Source organism: Mirounga angustirostris, unplaced genomic scaffold (assembly GCF_029215605.1).
Source record: "Mirounga angustirostris isolate CCGP_5_RB_7025 unplaced genomic scaffold, mMirAng1.0.hap1 SCAF_7, whole genome shotgun sequence".
NCBI classification, from domain to species: domain Eukaryota; kingdom Metazoa; phylum Chordata; class Mammalia; order Carnivora; family Phocidae; genus Mirounga; species Mirounga angustirostris.
Window position 1 is genome coordinate 121,556,429 of NW_026991715.1, and position 20,944 is coordinate 121,577,372.

At 38.9% G+C, this 20,944-nt stretch overlaps 1 protein-coding gene across 2 annotated transcripts in view; it reads left to right on the plus strand.

Annotated features, from left to right (window-relative positions):
* The window catches only part of OXCT1 (3-oxoacid CoA-transferase 1), a 124,216-nt gene that overhangs the window by 91,629 nt on the left and 11,643 nt on the right, over window positions 1-20,944 (plus strand). For both annotated transcript variants that reach the window (XM_045904128.3, XM_045904140.3), the window contains exons 14-15: window positions 9,692-9,781; window positions 19,185-19,265. In XM_045904128.3, the coding sequence (XP_045760084.2) occupies window positions 9,692-9,781; window positions 19,185-19,265 (171 nt within the window). The remainder of the gene's footprint in view (window positions 1-9,691; window positions 9,782-19,184; window positions 19,266-20,944) is intronic.

The window sequence follows — 20,944 nt, forward strand, 5'->3', positions numbered from 1 at the left end:
CTTCAAAAGAATATTTTTAATATTCTATTCTCAGTATTTTAATTTCTACATTACCAAGATCTTCCCCCCACCCCCACAAAATTTTTTTTTTTTCTTGTTACTTGTCTTTAAAGACACTTCACTTGGGGCACCTGGGTGGCTCAGTTGGTTAAGCATCCAACTCTTGATTTCAGCTCAGGTCATGATTTCAAGGTTGTGGGATCAAGCCCCGTATCAGGCTCAGCGCTGGGTGTGGAGCCTGCTTGAGATTTTCTCTCTCCCTGTGCCCTTCCCCTCTGAGCTTTCTCTCTCCCTCTATGTCTCTCTCTAAAAATAAATAAATAAATCTGTAAAGACTTCACTTTTCACTTTTATTCCCAGCATCATCTCTCTCCCCTCTCTGATGCCTGTGATGTTAGGCACCCCATCCCCTCAACACACACACAGTGACATGGCTCCCTAGCTTTCTCTGTTGTTCTCAGAGGCGGGTTATTCTCAAAACGATGGTGTGCTTCTCCCTTTTGGGGTCAGACCACATACTGGTCTGAAGATAGGGTATGCTTTCTGAGAAAACCAGAGGTGAGACTTTTCTTCATATGTCAGAGCCATCAGGTCAACATGTTACAGATCGGGACTTGCACAGGAGGAAAAACTTAAAAGACTCTTCAGTAATGACCAAAGGGTTACCAATTTGACATGAATGTTCATAGCTGTTAATCCCCAGGAGGTATGGGGCAGTCATTAAACTGGGTCATCAGCTGACTCTGGAGGACATCTTGGGAATAAACAGTACTTATTAAGTGTAGAGTAAAATGGCCTTATGTCCTTCCACCTAACCCTCTAACACTTGCTTAATAGGGCACCCACACTTAATATACATAGCATACTCTCATGGTTGCTCATAAGTGGTTTTTTTGTCTTTTTACTTTTAAATGATCTTTTACATTATTTTTTAAAATCTCTTCTACTCTGGATTAAAAACGCTGGTAATGATTTCCATGTATTCCTTAATAATATTTCCTCAGTCACTGTGTCTCTCTCTGGGGATTCTGTCCAGCTGTCAGAAATGGCAGCATGATTACAATAACTGTGACTGTGCGCCTTAGAGCTTGCAGACAGAGGGAGGAGGTGATGGAGCAAGCGTATTTCAGCGCGTGGCTCTTGTTCTCACGCCTCCTCCTCCATTCCAACCAACCCCGGGTCCTGTTTTAGGAATCAGAAAATAAAATTTCTAAAAAACAACTATTTTCTAGTTCTAAAAGAAGTAGTAGTGATTTTGTATTCCATGTGAATGAGTTGTTGAAGGAATTAATATATTTTATCATTTATACATGCAGACAAATAAAAATGATTGTTACCTTTTAATTTGTATTTTTAGCTGGCATGTTTGTTGTGATTATCTGGGGATCTCCTAAAAATAATAGAAGCCTTTAAAATAAATTCTGTGTGATTTCCCATCATTAGAACATGAGTTTGAACCAACCGTATGAAATTCCTGTTCGTAGGTCACAATGCTCACCTATGGCAATTTCCTGTGATTCTAATACATTTCTCTCAGTGACCCAAGGGAAGGAAGAAGTTGTTAATGTAGAAAATAACTTATCCTTGGATTTTAAATATTATACTTACTTTGTTTCTGGATAATTTATAAGACCAGAAGCTCCAGTACTTAGTTGTGTTTAATAAATTCAATTAAATATTACTTATTTATATGTATATAAGTATATAATAATATATAATATAAGAATCCTTAATCATTTTAAATAAAAATGAACCCCCTTATATGTATCCTGGAGCACTTGCTCAAGCTCTTTCTGTTGTTGTCTTCTGTAGGAGGCCTGATAAAACAAGGTGAAGTCCCTTAGCCAGGTTCTTTGATGTCTGTTTTCATCTCTGCAAAATTATGAATTGACTCTGAAAACTGAAATTATACCTTCAAAACAGAGCTAAGAATAACAGAGTTTTTCTCCTGTCCATGTTATTAATCCAGTAAAATAGAACAGAGTGCGAGTCTATCTGATCTTGTACAAAGAAGTTAACCCATCCAAAATGCCTCATTTATAACCAAAAGAGACCTAGTCACCCATCGATTATAACTTAGGAAAAGAAAATGTGAAAGTTTCATACTTCTAACTATTCACCTAATAAATGCTTACTAATCTCCTGTACAAAGGTGGAATTAATGATTCACAATTTTATGTGCATTGCAATTTTTTCTTTACTTGGAGAGATAAGGTTTCATAAGTGAACTATGAAGACACATATTGAGTGGTATTCATAATTTTACAAAATGAGAGAATCAGGGTAGTTAATAGCTAGGAACAGAACTCACTTTTTCTATATGAAGTTAATTGATTTCTTTAGTGTACAGGCACTGATTAATCCGAATAAGTGTGATCAGTCAGAAGAGAGGGTAGTCAAAGCTGGATAGGGTCTTGGAGGCCCACAGTTGTATTTTCAGTGGCTAGATAGATGGCGGTGGAGTTAGGAAGAGGTCGCTCAGAGAGGGGTTAGGGTGCCTCTCATGAGGAAGAATTTCAGTAATAACCACCTGTATGGCCTGGCCACTACCTGCCAGTGGAATATCAACCCTGATCTTCATGCAACTCATTTGGCAGATTCTGCAATAGGGATAAGCAAGGATGCTGTGAGAGCACCCAAAAGAGGTCCCTAATCAAATCTTGTTGATGGGGTGGGGCAGAGGCCTGTGAAACTTCCTGGAAGAAGTAGTCCTGATTTGATACATAAAGAGTGAGCTGGAGGACACTTAATAGAATGAGGGTGGGAGCTTTTGGCATAGTGTGAAGCCATATGCTGGGCACAAGAAATGGGATCTGAGGTGTGAGGAAACAATGAGGGTTGTCCCCGGCCTCATCTCCCAACTGAGGTGCTTAGACTCTGCCCTGGCACACGGGGGAACTACTGAAAGGTTTTAAGTAGGGGAATAACATAAGATACTCATTTTAGAGAGATTATTTTCACGGCTGTGGGTTGGAAAGGTTTGAGAGAGACAAGGCTGGGCATAGGTTGACTAGTAGGGATGTTGTTACAGCACTCTTGGGAGAAATCACAAGGATCTTGGGTGAGAAAAGTTTAAGAAATACTTGAAAAACTGGAGTTCTTTGTGATTGAATGGCTGATTGCACATAGATAATGAGGAGAGGCAAGAGCTAAGGAAGTTTCTGGTTTGGACCTTGATGTGGATGGTTGGCCACTAACTGAGATGGAGTTAGTAGGTAGATGAGATTTGACTTGGTGAAGATACTTAATTTAATTTCGACCATACTGAGTGGAGGCATGTCATAATTAACTTAAAGAAGTTTTTGTTTCTCACACAGAACCAAAAGGAGTATCCCTGATTGGCAGGCAGCTCTCTTCTGTGCACTAATTTGGGAATTGAGATTCCTTCTATCCATGGCCCCACCATTTTCAACATGTATTTGGCAGAAAGGGGAAGAACATGGAACATAGTGCCTAGAAGGTTTTATGGTCCAACCCTGGAATTATTATATGTCACTCTCACTCACTATCTGTTGGCCATAACTTATTCACATGACCAGCCCTAATCTCAAAGAAGGCTGGGAACTGTCTAACTGCCCAGGAACAAGAGGAAACAATTTTGGGAATTAGCTTACAGATTGTGCCATCTGGGAAACTTTTGGATATTGAAGTCTGAGACTTGGAGGAAGGATCTGAGCTGGAAATATGGCTTTAGGAGTCATCAGAGATAGGGGCAGTTTATATCATGAGAGCAGATGAAGTCACTCCCAGAGAAAAAGTAGAGGCAAGAGCAGAAGGTCAAGGACATAGCTTTTAAGTTGGCCAACACACACAGTTGGGGTGGGAAAAGGGATGCTAGGAAGGAGCTTGGAAGCCTTTTGAAGTCAGAAGACCAGGGCAGTATTGTACCTTGGAAGCCCATGAATGGAGCATTTCAAGGAGTTGGTAAAAAATAGTGTAAAATGTAATAGAAAGGTGCAGGAATATAGTAAAATAAACCCCAAGATGTCTACTGAATCAGATAGTTAAATGTTAGAGAGCAGATAGAGTAGTTCTCACTCCAAAGGCGTGGTCAAGGCAGAAACCAGACTTTAGTGCATTGAGGAATCAACAGGGAGCTAGAGAGGGGAGGAGGATGGAGAAACAGGAGCCAAGGAGATAGTTGATGAAACAAGGTCCCTGAGAGAACAGGAGTTTTGAGTTTGTCCAAGAGTTGCTTTGTGACATGCTTTTCTTTCTTCTTTTTTTTGCCCATATTATGATTGATAACTGAGATTTGTTACAAGCAATTTTGCTAACTTACCTGGTAATAAAGCCTTCAGTTATAGGTCTGGTTCTATATTAGCTGGTTTACATGATCAATCCACCCATCCTGGGAAATAACAATTAATCTTTGAAAGGAAAACAACATTTTTCTTGGTTTTGAATAAAGTATAATTATCGCAGAAGAGAGAAATACTACTACTGTAACTTTGTTATAACTTGGCAAAACTAAGGCAAATTATAAATCTTTTATTTTCTCTAAAACAGAGTTCTAGCCTCTCCTTTACATTTAAACAAATATTGACATTATATTTATTTTCCCTCACTCCTATTCTTTAGCTAGGAGCATGTTTAGAGGCCCTTTCTTTCGTATTTTTTCATAATGGGGAAGTGAGATAGAAATAAAGAGGCTGACCTTTGGATTGAGGTGGGTACTTAACGTTCTGGTGTTTAATATTGAGCCATAAGACCTAGATTTATTATTAAATCACTCCACAGTTATCATTCCCTTTTTCTTCCAGTAAGTCATATAGCATTAATTTAAAATGCTTTAAAAATTGTTTCTGTATATTGTACATTGTTTCTCACTTAAGACCAGAATATAGATAACAAATCTGCAAATAAGCCATTACTACCTATATACTAATGATAAAGGTGATGGCAAGAATCATTTTCAGTATGTTTTATATTGTATTTTAAACAGCATTTCACAGAACTGTTCAAATGTATTCATTTTACCTTTCTGTAAAAACTTTAAAACATCGCCAAAGGTCATGTTTAGAATTTGAATTACCGTCGTTGGGAGTGCAGTTGAATATTTGTACTTGATACATTGAGGTTTTTTGTTTTTTGTTTTTTAAAGATTTTATTTATTTATTTGACAGAGACAGTGAGAGAGGGAACACAAACAAGGGGAATGGGAGAGGGAGAAGCAGGCTTCCCGCGGAGCAGGGAGCCCGACGCAGGGCTCAATCCCAGGACCCCAGGATCCTAACCTGGGCCGAAGGCAGATGCTTAATGACTGAGCCACCCAGGCACCCTGAGGTTTTTTTTTTTTTCTTTTTTTAATGTTATCATGTTATTAACATAATTTCTTTTACTTTCTTTCAGATTCTCCTATTAGGAAATAGGATTAAAGTAATAAGTAAAATATCTTTAAAATATTGATTCAGGGGCGCCTTGTGTTCCCTCTCTCACTGTGTCTCTCTGTCAAATAAATAAGTAAAATCTTAAAAGAAAGTAGTTTAAATCTACTTTCTAGAAAAAAGATAGATAACTGTATTCATCTTTTATTCTTAATTCCTATTTTGCTACCTGGTTTATAATTGACCTTGAATAAAAAATATTTGTGAATTGAGGATAATGCTTGAGTCAGTATCTTTTTAGAAAAATTTTTAAGTGATTCATAATAGAGCACACAGCATTTCTAGTTCATCTTATTGCTGTGTTCTTTGTATACTTAATACCGGAGTCAGTCCTTAACTGCAAAAAGATGAGTTGGCCGTGAAATGAGTATCCAGCAATCATCTCTCCATTATGCTAGCCAGAATACATTTCAGAGCTGAAGTTGCACCATTCAAGAAATGTATGTTTGCTGATGAGATTTTAAAGAAAGCCACACTTTGTGTCACCCTGGCCCAGTGTTTCAATCATGCCCAGAATCTCTTCTTCATCACAGGCCTATTTTTCTCCGAGAATCACTTTCCCTCTTGTGATTTATGTAAAGGTATATTTTTAGCTTCGTAACCTCTCTGTTTTATCAGCTTCTTGTTTTGTATGTCGAATAGGATGTTGGATTTTGGGGAGGGAGTTAGAGATGGCTGTGAGGTCTGTTTCACGTCTCTGTAAAATGGCAAGCATTGTGTTGGACATGTGGGTAGAGCGGTAAATTTCCATATCTGGCATAGTCCCCTCCCTTAAGGAGCAGTAGGTATAACGTAGGCCTGTTCCCTCCTCTCTTGTGCAGCTCTAACAGTTCTAATTCTACACCCAATTCTATCCCTTCCATAGAACTTATTTGGGCACCACATCATTGTATTAGTCACACTAGCTGCTGTAACAAGTAGGACTCCCCAATTTCAGTGGCTTAGCACCCATACTTTTTACTTTTCACTCATATCGAACAGTGCAGTGTGTTTCTGAGTAAGTGGGTTCTGCTGCACACAGTCATTTAAAGACCCTGAAGAACCCTGGAGGAAGCTCAGTCATCCTCCAAGGTCACCTTGGATGTCAGTGTCCACATTGCAGAAGGCAAAAGAGCATAAGGGGCCTGGAAATCACAGGTATCGCCTCCCTCTCTCCATTGTCTAGAGCTCAGGCACATGGCCACCCATAACTACAGTCCATAACTGGGAAATACAAGTCGTTGAGCCCCAAAAGAGTGGCTGCTAAGGTAGGTTGAAGGGCAGTGATGAATTTCCCACCTGCATTGGAGAGTAAGTCTCATCTAACACTGTTTCTTTCTGCCGGAATAGATAGAATGAACTGTTTTCCTTTAGTAATTGATTCTGTTTCAGAAATCATCTGGGAACTGAAATGGAAGGAGATAGGTTATTTTCTTTCTCCAATACAATGAACTTACTTTAAAAAACAGGAAAACCAAATATTTGAAGGTGTTACTGTTAACCTGCTAGAAATGCTTTCTCCTAGGCGATGCTGTGTTCTTTCTCTTGGCCATCTGGCACACTGCCATTGTGAAGCACCTCCTCCGTGAGATCCCCGGGAGCCGCCTCTTCCCACCCGTTTCCCCAGGGACAGGCAGCACTGGCATCCTCCCTGCTCTGCTAGGACGTGAACATGCATGAGTTAGTTTAATCCACTCACTCCTCACTCATCCAAGCACTTATAAGATGAAAAAACAGGTTGAAATTCACTGTGTTACAATTATAGACTAACTAGCAAGGATGCGGGGGGAAAAGGCACTTAGCACTAAGGCTCTTGGGGAAGAGGGAGTGTGGCAATGCTTCTTTTAGAGGGAGGAAGTTTTGCGCGCCTGGGTGGCTCAGTTGATTAGGCATCGGACTCTTGATTTTTGGCCCAGGTCATGGTCTCGGGGTCTTGAGATCGAGCCCTGCGTCAGGCTCCCCACTCAGCGGGGTATCTGATTCTCCCTTTCCCTCTGCCCCTTCTCTCACTCTCTCTCTCAAAAAACTAACTAACTAAATAAATAAATAAATCAGTCAGTCAGTCTGTCTGTCTGTCTGTCTGTCTTTAGAGGGAGGAAGTTTGGTCCAAATCTCCTTGATTACTCATGGATGCTTTTCCTCCCCCAGATGATGAAGTTTATGAGGAAAGGAGTCCTGTTGTGATCATCTCTAACTCTAGCACCCAGTATAGTGACAGGCTCATCATACTAGACATGCAGTAAACCAAATAGACTGGATGATGATATATGTCAATGAATTTATAAATTTTATTTATTCCATAATTTTCTATACATTATCTCATGCACTTCTCATAACAGCTTTATGAGAGGGCAGCTATTCTTACTCTTGGTTTATAGATAATGGATTCAGAGATAATTCAGAGAATTTCCCAATGTCCTTCAGCGGGTTAATGGAATAGATCTCAAGTGTTCTGCACCTAAGCTTATGTATATGGGCAAGAATGTTCTTTTCAGCAGAAACAAAAAGACGGTTCTTCTATCATGTTCTGAAGCTCTTTATGTTCCTGCCAGCACAGTGTTTTGTACCCAGTACGTGTTCTATAAATATTTCTTAAATAACTGACAATGATTTAAAATGTATAAATCAGATTCGCCTGAACTGGACAAGCTTCTTATTAGAGACTGGCATAAGCTTTTACCTATCATTGTTGTGCCACAGGTGAAAAAATTTGCCTCTGATATATTCTAATTCAAGGATTTTTTTTTTTTTAATTCAGGGAGTTTTTAAAATGCTACTTTGGTTTCTGCTTTTCTTTGGCTGCTTCATTCTGCTAGCACTTATACCCTTAGAGTCTTCCCAAGGACACTGTTCTGTGAAAGCTGAGACTGGATGGATGTTTTTACTGCAGCAGGTTAATTCGTTTTATAATGGACTTGCTTTAATGTCCTTTGATGCTCTAAAATCTCATACTTCCTCAGTATTGGAGTTTATGATAGACATTGATTGCTTCCATCTCTGAATTAACTCATATTTCATCCCATAAAGGTAGAGAAAATATATTTCTCTACAGAAATATGAAAATAATATACCTAGCTTATTAAAATTGCAGCTAAGGATGAAGGCATGGCTCATAGAAGTATAAAATTACATAGATACTCTGCTTTATCAAATGTACATGTCTGAAGACAGACTTACTTTGTACCTTCCATTTCTGTCCTGCTCCCTGCTCCCCTCCCGCTGTTCCCCTTCAGCCACTTCCAGCTGCTGCCCATTTCATTTAGTGGAGATGGTCCACGAAGACATCCAGTGTTGGCATTGGCCTCTAAAATGTTTCTGAAATCAGAGGACTTGAGACCTCTATGTTTGAAAGCCAGGTGTGAGTGCATTGGCTAGTCTACTTGTAGCTATGAAATTATGGAGAAGGAGCTGAGAGTTTACTGTCAAATCAGCAAGAGGACTTGGATTAAAAAATAAATAAAATTTTAAGGAGGTTTCAATGTTAGAAGATATTTTCTCTTCAGTATACTTGAGTAAGAAATTATTTCATCATCTCTAGAAACACCTGCTTTTTTCAAAACTCTGTAACCAGGAGACAGAACAGACAGTAGGAATTATTCAGAGTGTGTGGCCCATAGAATGTGGCTGGTAAATGTTTAATGAATGAGGAGATGGACAGGTGAACAAAAATAGAATGGTGATGGTGAAAGGCCCAGAACTCTGCTTCTGCTTCTGTTTTCTGTTTTTGCTTAACAGTGCTATACTTTTTGTTTTGTTTGGCTTATTTTTCTAAGAGCAATATAAATGCCAAGTTTTAGAAAGACAGACCCACCTTTTCATATTAATCATTTCGAGGGAAACACCATTAGTGCCTTAGCCTACTACCTAATGGTATTTTAATCTGCAGGAAATCCAAGAGAATGCTTTAGAAAGTGTTTGTAATTGAAGACTCAGTGGTGCCAATTATGTGTTTAAATAGAGGGAAGTGGATGTCAGGGGCATGTGGATTTCAATCTCCTATTATTGTAACAATAAAGTGCCAGAATTCTGAAATGGTTCTTAAGATTTTTCTTATCCACTGATTGTGTCTTATTGCTCATATATCATCAACAAAATAATGTTAGCCACGTGTAATAAAAGTGACATCATAGTATTTGTCCTGAACTTACCCTTCAATCATAGAATAATAGAGAAACAGAATATTAATATTGTAAAGGTTCTGATAATAAGCAATAAAGGTCTCACTCATTATTCCAGTGACTTATTCTTGCCAGTTACTTTTGTTCTGCCACATACTAAAAGAAGTGAAAAAGAATTACATCTTCTTTTCCATTTCTGTTTTGCAGGGGAAGATGGTGAAAGGAATGGGAGGGGCTATGGATCTAGTGTCCAGTGCGAAGACCAAAGTGGTGGTCACAATGGAGCATTCTGCAAAGGTAACGTGTGCTACGTTTGGAAATTCCCAGTATGCCGAAATCCTGTACATCAGTCATGGTTTTTATTGTTTTCTCAGGCTCGTCCAAATTGATAGCATTTATATTTTAGAGAGAAAGGTTGCAAATAAAAGTAGTTATTTATACTCATTCAGCTAAGTGGTTCTTTAACTTTGAGCGAAAGAAACAGTGGGGTATTCTTTAATTATTTGCATACACAATAAAAGTAAAAACTATAATGTCTTCAAACTCAGTGAAAAGATGTCAGGGTAGATGTTGCAATTCAGGTTTAAAGATGATTAGAGTGGCTACTCTCTGCATGCAAAATGAAAAACACAACAGAATATGGCCTTTCAACAACAGTTATTTTCAAGTGGACAATATGGCCTCTTACTAAGACTGTGAAGTGCCATTTTGGGAAGGGTGAGAAAATGGTGGACTTGGTGATAGCAAGTGTCCTTATTCTGAAAAGTAAGATACTTTTATTTGGAATGCTGATTATGTGTTAAGTACTTCTATTATTTGGAATGACAAACTACGCAAAAATCGTGGAGCTTACATTTGGTGGCGGTGTGGTGGTGATGATGATGGTGGTGATGATGGTATCATCATCATCCTACAAAAATGACAGCTACCATTTATTGAGCTTACTGTTATTGACAGTATATTAAGCACGCTGTGTGTATTTGCATGTATAAGCCCATGAACCTGATACAGGTATTTTTTGTGGTTTCTAAAACAGCTTCAGAGAGGTTACGTTCCTTGCGTGAGGTCATATAACTAGTGGAACTGAGATTAGAACTGGGCGTCTGTGATTCCAAAGTCCAGTCTTCTAACTACAGAGCTATCAGTATAACTTTGTTCCTTGTTCCCAACTCAGTGTTTTTGAACCAGCTGAGCTAATTGCCTTCCTGACCTGAATCCATGGGTTTCTGATGATTTGCAAAATTGCTACTGGGTGGGGCGCCTGGGTGGCTCAGTTGGTTAAGCGACTGCCTTCGGCTCAGGTCATGATCCTGGAGTCCCGGGATTGAGTCCCGCATCAGGCTCCCTGCTGAGCAGGGAGTCTGCTTCTCCCTCTGACCCTCTTCCCTCTCGTGCTTGCTCTCTCATTCTCTCTCTCTCAAATAAATAAATAAATAATTAAAAAAAAAAATTTGCTACTGGGTGGTACTCTCTTCATTGTCTATGCTGTTTGTTCATTGCCCTCTATTTTTTATAATTCTTAGTTTTAACACAAGGTCTACCTGTTCTCACCTTGAGACCTGCTAATTTGAATGAAATGTTAGTTCATTTGTCCTGGATTTTTGGTTTTGTTTTGTTTTTTTGTTTTTTGAGAGACAGAGAGAAAGCACGCGCTGCCAGGAGGAGCAGAGGGGTAGAGAGAGTCTCATGCAGGCTCCACGCCCAGCATGGAGCCTGACGCGGGGCTTGATCTCAGGACCTTGAGATCACGACCCAAGCCAAAATCAAGTCGGAAGCCTAACTGACTGAGCCACCCAGGCATCCCTTGCCCTGTTTTTATTTAGAGATGCAGCATCCTGGGAGAGTATGGAGCTGGAGGATTTGCATCTGTCTTGCTTCCCATGAGGGAGTTCTGTTACAGAGCGATATGTGCCATGAAATGGTTTTGTTGTGAAAACTGTAATAAATATGAAAATATCATAAATTGTTTTGTAAACAGTGGAAAGTAAGCAGTAGAGCATAAATATGAAACAATAGAAATGAAACCAACGCAGGTGACTTTTGAGAGATGCCTTGCAAAAGCATCCAGGATACTTCATTTCAAAGGCAAAAGGATGCCAAGCATGCAAATCAAATCCAAATATTTTCTGGAACATAATGTCTAATTTGGAGAAAACTCTTTCTGACTTCCTTTTTGTTGTTACTTTAATGTTGATGCATAGGCATTGAAGCCCAACTCATTTTAGATTATTTTTGTGCATTCGTTTTCAAAACATTAGGCCTGTATTTAGCAAATTCTTTCCTTCTCTCTCTCTCTTTTTTTTTTAAAGTCTTTTCTTTTGTCTCAGTCAGAATTTCTGAAACAGGAAAAGAAATGGTTCTTCAAACTTTTGATTAGAAATCCCTAACTAAAGCTTTTTGCAGAAGCAAGATATTTTTACTGTTTTCTTCTTCCTAGGCAGTTTTTTGGTGTCTAGCTACCTTTTTTCTTAGGCTTCTTTTCATCTCTTAACATGTCCTTCTTCTGCCCTCTAAAAATGGCAAGAAAACGAAGGAAAGTAGTAACAGTTTGAGTCTTTATGAGGTACAAGGCCTTGTGCTTGGCATTGTACATACTGAATCTCGTTAGCTTCTCAGTGACCCTCTTAAGTAAGACTGCGATGTGGGCAGGTTAAGAAACTTGTCTAGGTATGTGATAGAGCTAGGAGCTTCACTCAGTTTGGTCAAGCTTGTGTTCATTATATCATACCAGGCTGCAACTTCATCAGAGCTAACTCTGTACCAGTGTTTCACCCAAACCTGCCCTTTTCTGGAAGCTTCATGTTTCAGAATGATCACTTTCCCTTTTTGAGTTTCCCCTAAGACTCTCCTTGCTTTGGTGAGACAGGTACCTGCAAAAATACCTGTTCTTCTCTAGGCTCTTCCTTAGATACCTTCTTGTCTTGCTCCCTCAGTTCACTCAGGTCTCTGTTCAAAGTGTCAGAGAAGCTTTCCCCCAGCTATTCTATAAAACAGAAGTACCCCCTCTTCTGATGGACCGTCATCGCCTTCACTAGAATATAAGTTCTGTGAGGGCAGGGGCTCTGTCCATTGTAAGAGCTGAAGCGAATCCTGTCTGATGCCCATTAGGACTCAATAAATACCTGTTGAATTCATTAATTCTTCAAATAATAAAGAGACTTTGAACATGTAGAGCACTTTTAACTTTTTTGAAGCAGTTTCACGACTGCCTCCATATCTCATCATTACAATACTCTTGTGAGGTAGGTCTTGTTGCTTCCTTTGCAAAGGAAAACAAACCCAGTGCCATAGAGGTTAATTATTCCGGTAAAAGTCAAGTACAAAATTAGGAGCAAAAGCAAGCTGAGAATCCATGTATCCTGCCTTTGGGCCCCCATTTTTTTCTAATAACCTTTTTTGTCTGGCAGGTACCATTACCACTAACAATATAAAAGAAAGTGCTTTGTTCTCAGTATTGTGTACTGGAAATATTTCCTGAGGGTATAACTTTCAGAGCATAAAAGCAGAGAAATTCGGTCATAGTTGTCATTTATTGGAAGCAAGCAAAGCTTGGGTACCTATTTTAGAGAACATAAATGAAAGATCTCTTTCTTTTTTTTAAATTTTATTATGTTATGTTAGTCACAATACAATACATCATTGGTTTTTGATGTGGTGATCCACGATCCATTGTTTTCGTATAACACTCAGTGCTCCATGCAGTACGTGCCCTCCTTAATACCCATCAACCCCTCTAAAACCCTGTTTGTTTCTCAAAGATCTCTTTCTAAAACAGGTTTAGATTTTATTTTTATTACAGTAGGAGTTCTGTATTCTGAAAGGATGAAAAGAATCATAATTATATTTTTAAGATATTGGGAATAAGTCTTTATGAATAAATTTTTGATTACGTCTAATCTATATCTGATAGCAAAGGTGTCCTATAGAAATCTTGAATGCAGTTTTACATTGTCTTTACTTTCTATGGAGAGGAATTATATAAAGTAAATGAGGTTTATTAGTCGTATTTATTTTGGACCAAATGTGTTACCAAAGTCCAACAAATGTGAAAGGTTTTTTTAAAAAATTCTTTCCTGGGAAACACTCTTGGAATAATTTTCAGCAGCATTGATAAGTATTCCAAGGTAAATAAAGTATTTCTTTGTTGGAATAATTTATAATTAACATGGTTTCAGCTGGTTTAATTGTTTTCATTCATAGAAGCTTGTCAATATTTTATAAGTTGTTGATGAGACTATTTCGTGGCTAGGATCTGTTTAGGGAAAAAAATATTTACCTTTAAAAAATAGAAATCCTTACATGGTTTTGCCTTTTTATTTCTTCATCAATGATGGAAATGCCTGCCAAAAAAATTTTATAATGGAAAAGAAAGAAAGCAGAACACAGTCCAACAACCAATAAAGCTTTAAAATGTCTTATAGAAATTTAATTAAGCTAGTAACTCTAAATTCTGAGGCTTTGAATATCCACGGTTCTTAAAAGGAAAACTAACTCACAGAGAAGCTTTCTGATGTACCACAACAATTCATGAATGGAAAGAGAAAATCACTCCTGTTCACGCCTGGGCTGTACCATCCTTAGTCTAGAGATCATAGGATGCAATCTTTAGAGAGAAAATAAAAGGCCATGATAAAGATTTTTGTGTTATATGTAAGAAAAATGGCCTTCTATTCTAAGATCTCAAAACCCTGAAGACTGTTTTCAGGGAAATGCCTTGCTGTATGTACTATCTCATTTGGTTAGCCTTCCCATTGAGAATGTGCCCGTAACCACAAACTGTTATTACACCCACATATAAAAACCATTTTGTAATAGCAACTGTCTCTACTTCAGAGCTAGCTGAGTCTTTCTGCTCAAGTCCTTTGTGGATTATTGGAATCCCTACCAAATAGGTACTGTGTAAAGGCCAAAAATACCCCATGAGTATAAACTCAGTGTGAGTAATTATCATCTTGTCCTTTTACCCTGCATATCCTGATTTTCTTTAGTTAGCCAATCCCATGTTTCTTTTCTGTTTCTTTTCAATCTTCATAGTGATTTGACAGTCAGTGTGTTTTGTAATACGACATTCCCTGTGAGGTATGTTTTTGTGTGTATGTATATAGACGCTTTTTCACTTGGTGTAAGCATTGAGACCAGTGGGGAGAAGGAAAGACAAGGGACAGTGGCATTCAAGCTCCTTTTATGATGTTTTGGCAAAAACCCAAAGAGAGATCCGTCCTAGGTTTCATTGTGCCACCAGATTAAGTACTGGATATTCTCTTGTAAAATTCAGCTTATGTAGCCCCTCTTTTCAGTGTGTTAATGCAAGCCTTGAAGCTGTAGGACGGAGTGGGCAGAAGAGGTAGAATAACCATAATTCACTCAGCTTCTCTCTTGACTTACAAATGTGTATGTTTCATACTGCTGTCTTGAGATGTCTTTGCTTCTCCCTTTGATTATACCTTTATTTATCTCCCCAAAGTCTTGTAAGCCCCATCACATACTTCTGCTAGCTGTGCTTCTCCTAGTGAGTTCAGAGATGTTGGGAATGTACAAGTACACATCTTGGGACTAGAAAGCAGCCTCCGGTGGCCCTTAGATACTCAGTCATGTGGTATTTTACAGCTCTAGCTCTGTTGGAGTTCCTTCAGTCTGAATTACAGTATTCAGACAGCCAGTCCTAAAGAATAGGGAGGGTGTTTCCATTTGAATGTGGGGTGATGGAGTCTGTGGTGGTGTGTGGTTCAGGTAGCATGAACAAAGGCTTTAAGACTTGGTCCCTTAAGGAGCAGAGTTTGCCTTCTCTGTACTTGATCATTAGGGCTTTCCCAAAGAAGTTTCCTGAAAGAAGAAATATGTTGCAGCCACATTTAAAAAGCACTTAACAGAAAAGATGGGCATAAAATGGCATTTTATTTAAAGCAAAACCTTATTACATGCACGCTCCGTTGCCTCAGGTGAATAAAATGCTGATATCAAATGCAAAAATCATCGTGTTGTGAAAAAGAGAGCTTGTTGTTGGGGATTAAGTCCATTGTGATAACATGAAGCTTACCATCATGATAACAAGGGGGATTTATTATCATTTAACCAGAGTTGTTTGTTACTGAAGAATTTAGATGCAGGATTTCACACAAGTATCTAAAGAATTAAAGAGAGATCACCATGAAGCAAGTAATAGGAAGTACTGAGTCCCTAAATCATTTAAAAAGAAAACGTGACTTCCCAGGTCTTACATGAAACCTTTAAGAGACCAAGGGGGGAAAAGAAAAACTGGAGAAGCAGGTGGAAGACAGAGATTTAGCTCTTCATCAAGGTTATGATGAAGTTAGCAAATGTAAGGGCATAGTGAAATCAGGAGCCCCTGAGCCTGGTCAGAGCATGTTTAATGCTACACGTTTGTATCTGTTCCTCTGACTTGTGGCATTTCTTCATGGGGAAAGACAGAAAGACAGACAGAAAGAAGCAAAATGATCAGGATGAACCACACCCCACTGACCCTAAATATTTGTGTGTAGATTCCACCCCTCCTACTACTGCATTTTGTGTGATTTCTACAGTGATCAAGTAAGGTAGACAAGGCCATTGTAGGGGGACCCACAGCACAGGGAATTGAAGGGATCAAATGACCGTTCAAAGGCAGATGCAAGAGAAAAATAAATGGGTCTTTGGACTCTTAACACAGTGTTCTTTGCCACCACACTACCCTGCCATCTCTTTTTTAGGATTTATTATTATTTTTTTTAATTTTATTTTTAAGATTTTATTTATTTATTTGACAGATACACAGCGAGAGAGGGAAGACAAGCAGGGGGAGTGGGAGAGGGAGAAGCAGGCTTCCTGCTGAGCATGGAGCCCGATGCGGGGCTTGATCCCAGGACTCTGGGATCATGACCTGAGCCGAAGGCAGATGTGTTGTGTCTTAAAGCTAAATGTGAATGGAGTCCTCTAGTGACATTGTTCTCACTGCAAGAAGGCATTGGTGGCAGTTTCCTAGGCCAGCCATATGTGGTTTCATTAGTTCTGCAGTCTCAGGAATTGTGGTTAGACCATTTTCTGCACAATTACATGTCTAACTTCATATAGAGCTCCTAAAGAATTCCCTGGTAGATGGTAGAAATGTTAAATATGTTTTGTATAAACAATAGTAACTAACATTTATAGAGCACTTGTTGAGTGCCGGACACTTGCATCTCATTTTGCAGGAACCCCATGGGGTAAGGCTGATGGGGGCGGGGCACAGGCCCACACACTCTGCACAGCCAGTGGAGCAGAGCCAGACTTTACCCCCCGGTCTTTGGCTCCAGCCCACACTCTTTTTTTTTTTTTTTTAAAGATTTTATTTATTTGAGAGAGAGTGAGAGAGAGAACGCAAGAGGGGGTAGGGTTAGAGGGAGAAGCAGACTCCCCGCCGAGCAGGGAGCCTGATGTGGGACTCGATCCCGGGACTCCAGGATCATGACCTGAGCCGAAGGCAGTCGCTTAACCAACTGAGCCACCCAGGCGCCCCAGCCCACACTCTTAACCATACGTTATACTGTTTATATAGCAAATAGTCTAGAAAAAGTCTCTTCTGGGAGCTCACAGTTCTGTCTGTTGAAATTCCTGATTTCTCCTAAAACGGAGTTGGTTGTTCATTAAAATCCAAGTAGTTTCTTTCACACCAGACGCAGATCTTGCTCAAATAATGAGAACAAAGTAGGAGCTCCCTGCAAAAAATGTTCTTCAGAGGCCCACAGATTGTTCACTTTGTTCCCAGGCAGTCCCGGAATTCATTGTGACATGCCTTATTTGAGTTATATTACATGTAAGGAGACCTGACAACCTACAAGCTTGAATATTCATTATTAATTTCAGCTCTTTAATTAAGCTTCTCTGACACGTGCAAACTTTCTTTGAAACTGGAAAGGAAAATAGAGCATTAGAAATGAAGTGAAAATGAGGTTTTATTTCTACAGTTATAAATGTTCTTATACAGTAAGATCCAGAAGCATATAACTTGTTATTAAAGGTGTAATGTCTATCCATTTTATATGTATTTCACACTCATTTTGATTAAAGTAATAGAGTTTGTCTTCTTGAAATCCATCTGGGATTCCCAGTAGACCTTCCATTTTCCTCCCCATTCATTTATTCAGAAAATACTTGGATAATGCACATGACATCATGTGTGGTGTTTTTAGATCCAAAAAGAAGCAGTAGAAGCATTTTGCCATTTTTTAATAGAAGATTTAGAATATGATGGGATAGCCTTCAGCCATGAGGGAAATATTAATTTAGGCTCCTGGTGCTTGATACTTAGAAAGAAGCTTAATCATAGTCATAATCAGAGCTAATGTTTCAGCTGTGTTCCATACGTGTCCCAGAGGCCACCTCAACACCTGGGATGTAGGGATGGGGGTTGGAGGATGGGGGCGAAGGGGGGAAAACCTGCTTTCCCCTCTTTTTTTTTTTTTTTTTTTGAGCATAGTTGACACAGTGTTACGTTAGTTTCAGGTGTATAGCATAATGATTCAACAAGTTTGTACATTATGCTATACTCCCCAGAGGTGTAGCTGCCATCTGTCCTGAAACATTGATACATGACTAGTACAGTATCATTGACTATATTCCTTATATTTCTTATGCTGTGTCTTTTATTGCCATAACTTATTCATTCTGTAACTGGAAGCCAGTACCTCCCACTCCTCTTTACTGACTTTGCTTAACTCCCCCACCTGCTTTCTACTCTTAATCCCTTTTTATTTTATGTTTGAAGAAAGGGTACAGTAGCTAAAAGAAACTTTGAAAAAAATACGAATTTCGGCCAGCTCACACATTTTACTGATGAGCAAACTGAGGCTCAGACAAACTCTAGGAAAAGCGCAAATAGCTGTATGAGAATATGAATATAATCGTGGTGTACTACACTGCCTGGCCCTGCAGTGAACAGTTTTACATGGTCATTTAGGCAGAACAATGTACATTCTAACCACGGAGTTAACTACGAATTAGGACACATCTCTACTGAAGAACTGCAGATGATGAAGGAGGATGGGGTTTTGTAAGACAGTTAAGTCTTCATGTGCCATAATAAGAAGTTAGTAGATAGAGTAAAAAATGGATTAATCAAGAAATAAATAGCATGATAAACACAATATTTAAAAACGAAGAGGTAACAGGAAAAATGTGTAGAGATAGAAAATGCTAAGAAAAGTAAAATAAAATGGATTCCTGTTGAGAACAGGTCTAAAAGTAAGGAGGGGAGGCTAGGCACTGCTGTATTCACGTATGTTTTACTTCTCTAACAAACAAAATTAATTTAAAAGAGGGTATTAGACATTTGTATGTTATGTGTGCTTCCTGTCCTTGGTGAATAATAGCTCATGTTTGTCAAGGAGACCGTTCCCTGAAAGAGAAAAATAAGCAGGACACTAGAAGTGAAATTTCTCATTACAGGATATGAGGACTGAGACTTGAGAAGTCCAATTTGTGGCAAGGTGTTTCCCACCTAAATAATTTATGACTTTGGCTATTCATTTGGTATTCTCCCTAAATTATTTTAGGGACAGAAGCTGTCTCCAGAAAGAAAGCAAAAGTGTGACTGTGCAAACATTTTAAAACAGCCTGTACCTAAGAGACAATTTCTCTGATGCTTCCTGTTTGTCCTGTCATTATTCTACTTCTAAATAAGAATTGGTCCCTAACTACTCTTTTTGATGTTCCTTCTTTAAAACAGGGAAATGTACATAAAATCATGGAGAAATGTACATTGCCACTGACTGGAAAGCAGTGTGTCAACCGCATCATTACTGAAAAGGTACGGTGCCTGTTTTTATTCCCTCTAATGCCTGTCACCCCTTTTTTTTTATTTATAAGCATTTTTAGAATTTTTTTTGTTACCCTCTAAAACGGTGTTGTGTTGGTAGTCATAGGATTAATTTAGTCTGTGGGTAGACTGAATAGGAAAATTCATCAGTTTAATGTTTCTAAATGTAGAATTCTTAACGTGCAACTCTCTGGAAATACGCATATACACACTTGAACTGCTCTCCCTGGTAACTTTGACAGTGTGTATAATCAAAGAAAAGTTTTATTCATCCTTTTACTTGGACTATTAAGATGTCTAAGATAGATGATATATATAAAGTTAAGAGTATTCCTGCCTTTCTTCTTTGCTTTCCCAAATCACAAGTGTAAATTGTTGGGTTTCATTTTGGGAAAGTCAGCCAAAATTGGGTTTTAATCATTTGGGTTCAGATTGCAGTAAAAGTCCCATAGTTCCATAGCCAAGAAATTTATTCTATGGTTCTTGCATGCTTTCAGCTCTCTTTTTGTAAAGTGGACTTCAGAACACACCAGCCATTTTCATGCTTCCCTAGATTTTTTCTTAGATGGGAAATCTTGGCTAATGGTACAACTGGAAACTGCTCAGATCTGAGAGCAGCCTCAATGACAGTTGTCTATAGTCATTTTTCTGACCCAGATTTGAACCTAGAATGTTGGAATGACATAAGTCTCAGAAGTGAGCTAGGAGGGTGTCATTTTGATTCAATATCTTGGTGAAAGCAAAAAACAAAATTACCTGTATCAGGGTTGGTTTGTTGGATGCTCTTCCTTTTGCTGAGAGCTGTAGGGATGGCATCCTGCCGTTAACCTGGTTTGCTGCCCCTCACTGAGTGTGGTAAGAAGCACCCTAAAGCAGCCCTGTGAGGGGAGGTTCATAATACCTTACAAAGCCACATTTTAAACAGCATTCTGTTGTAAATGGTGCTTTCCCCTAGGACCGTTTATGTGGAATTCCATTAAGATGACTTGTAAAGAGTAGAAGTTAGATAAAAGGGCAGAATATTTTATTTCACCATTTATTCCCTGAATCTTACCACTTCTTGAACCCCTCCAAAACTGTGGTGGCAGGGCTTATTGAAAAGAATCCATTACTTTGAAAATAAAGACAAAGCAGTCCTCGATCCTGTTTTCTTTAAGAAAGTGGTAGACCTTAGAAGGATAATTCCAGCAGCATTTCCCCCTTGATCTTCCTCTTCTAAGTAAGCCCTCTCCCCTTCCCCGGTCCGTGCACGCTCTGTCCTTGCTGTTACCAGGTCAGTGCTCTTACCTGCAATATCTTCCACGTGACTCTGCCTCCCCAAATCCTATCCATCCCTTAAGCCTAATGCAGTTTTCATGTTCGTCATTTTAGCACTCATGGCTTCATCTTTCGAGTGATGCGCCATTCCTTTTGGCACCTGTCATCTTACGCCTACATTTCCTTATGGTAGAACATATTATTTAACTTTACTGCCATTTTTAAAAACTTATATATCCTTTCTTCCTATTCACATTATTGTTTTATACATTTATTCATTTAATAAGCATTTTGTGAGCATTTTGTCTGAATTAGAGTATTCCCAATAGTGTGTTACAGAAAAGAGAACAGTCTCTGCCCCAAGGGAGCACATTCAGGAGGGCTAGACACCCAGCCTCCAGCAGGACCCACAG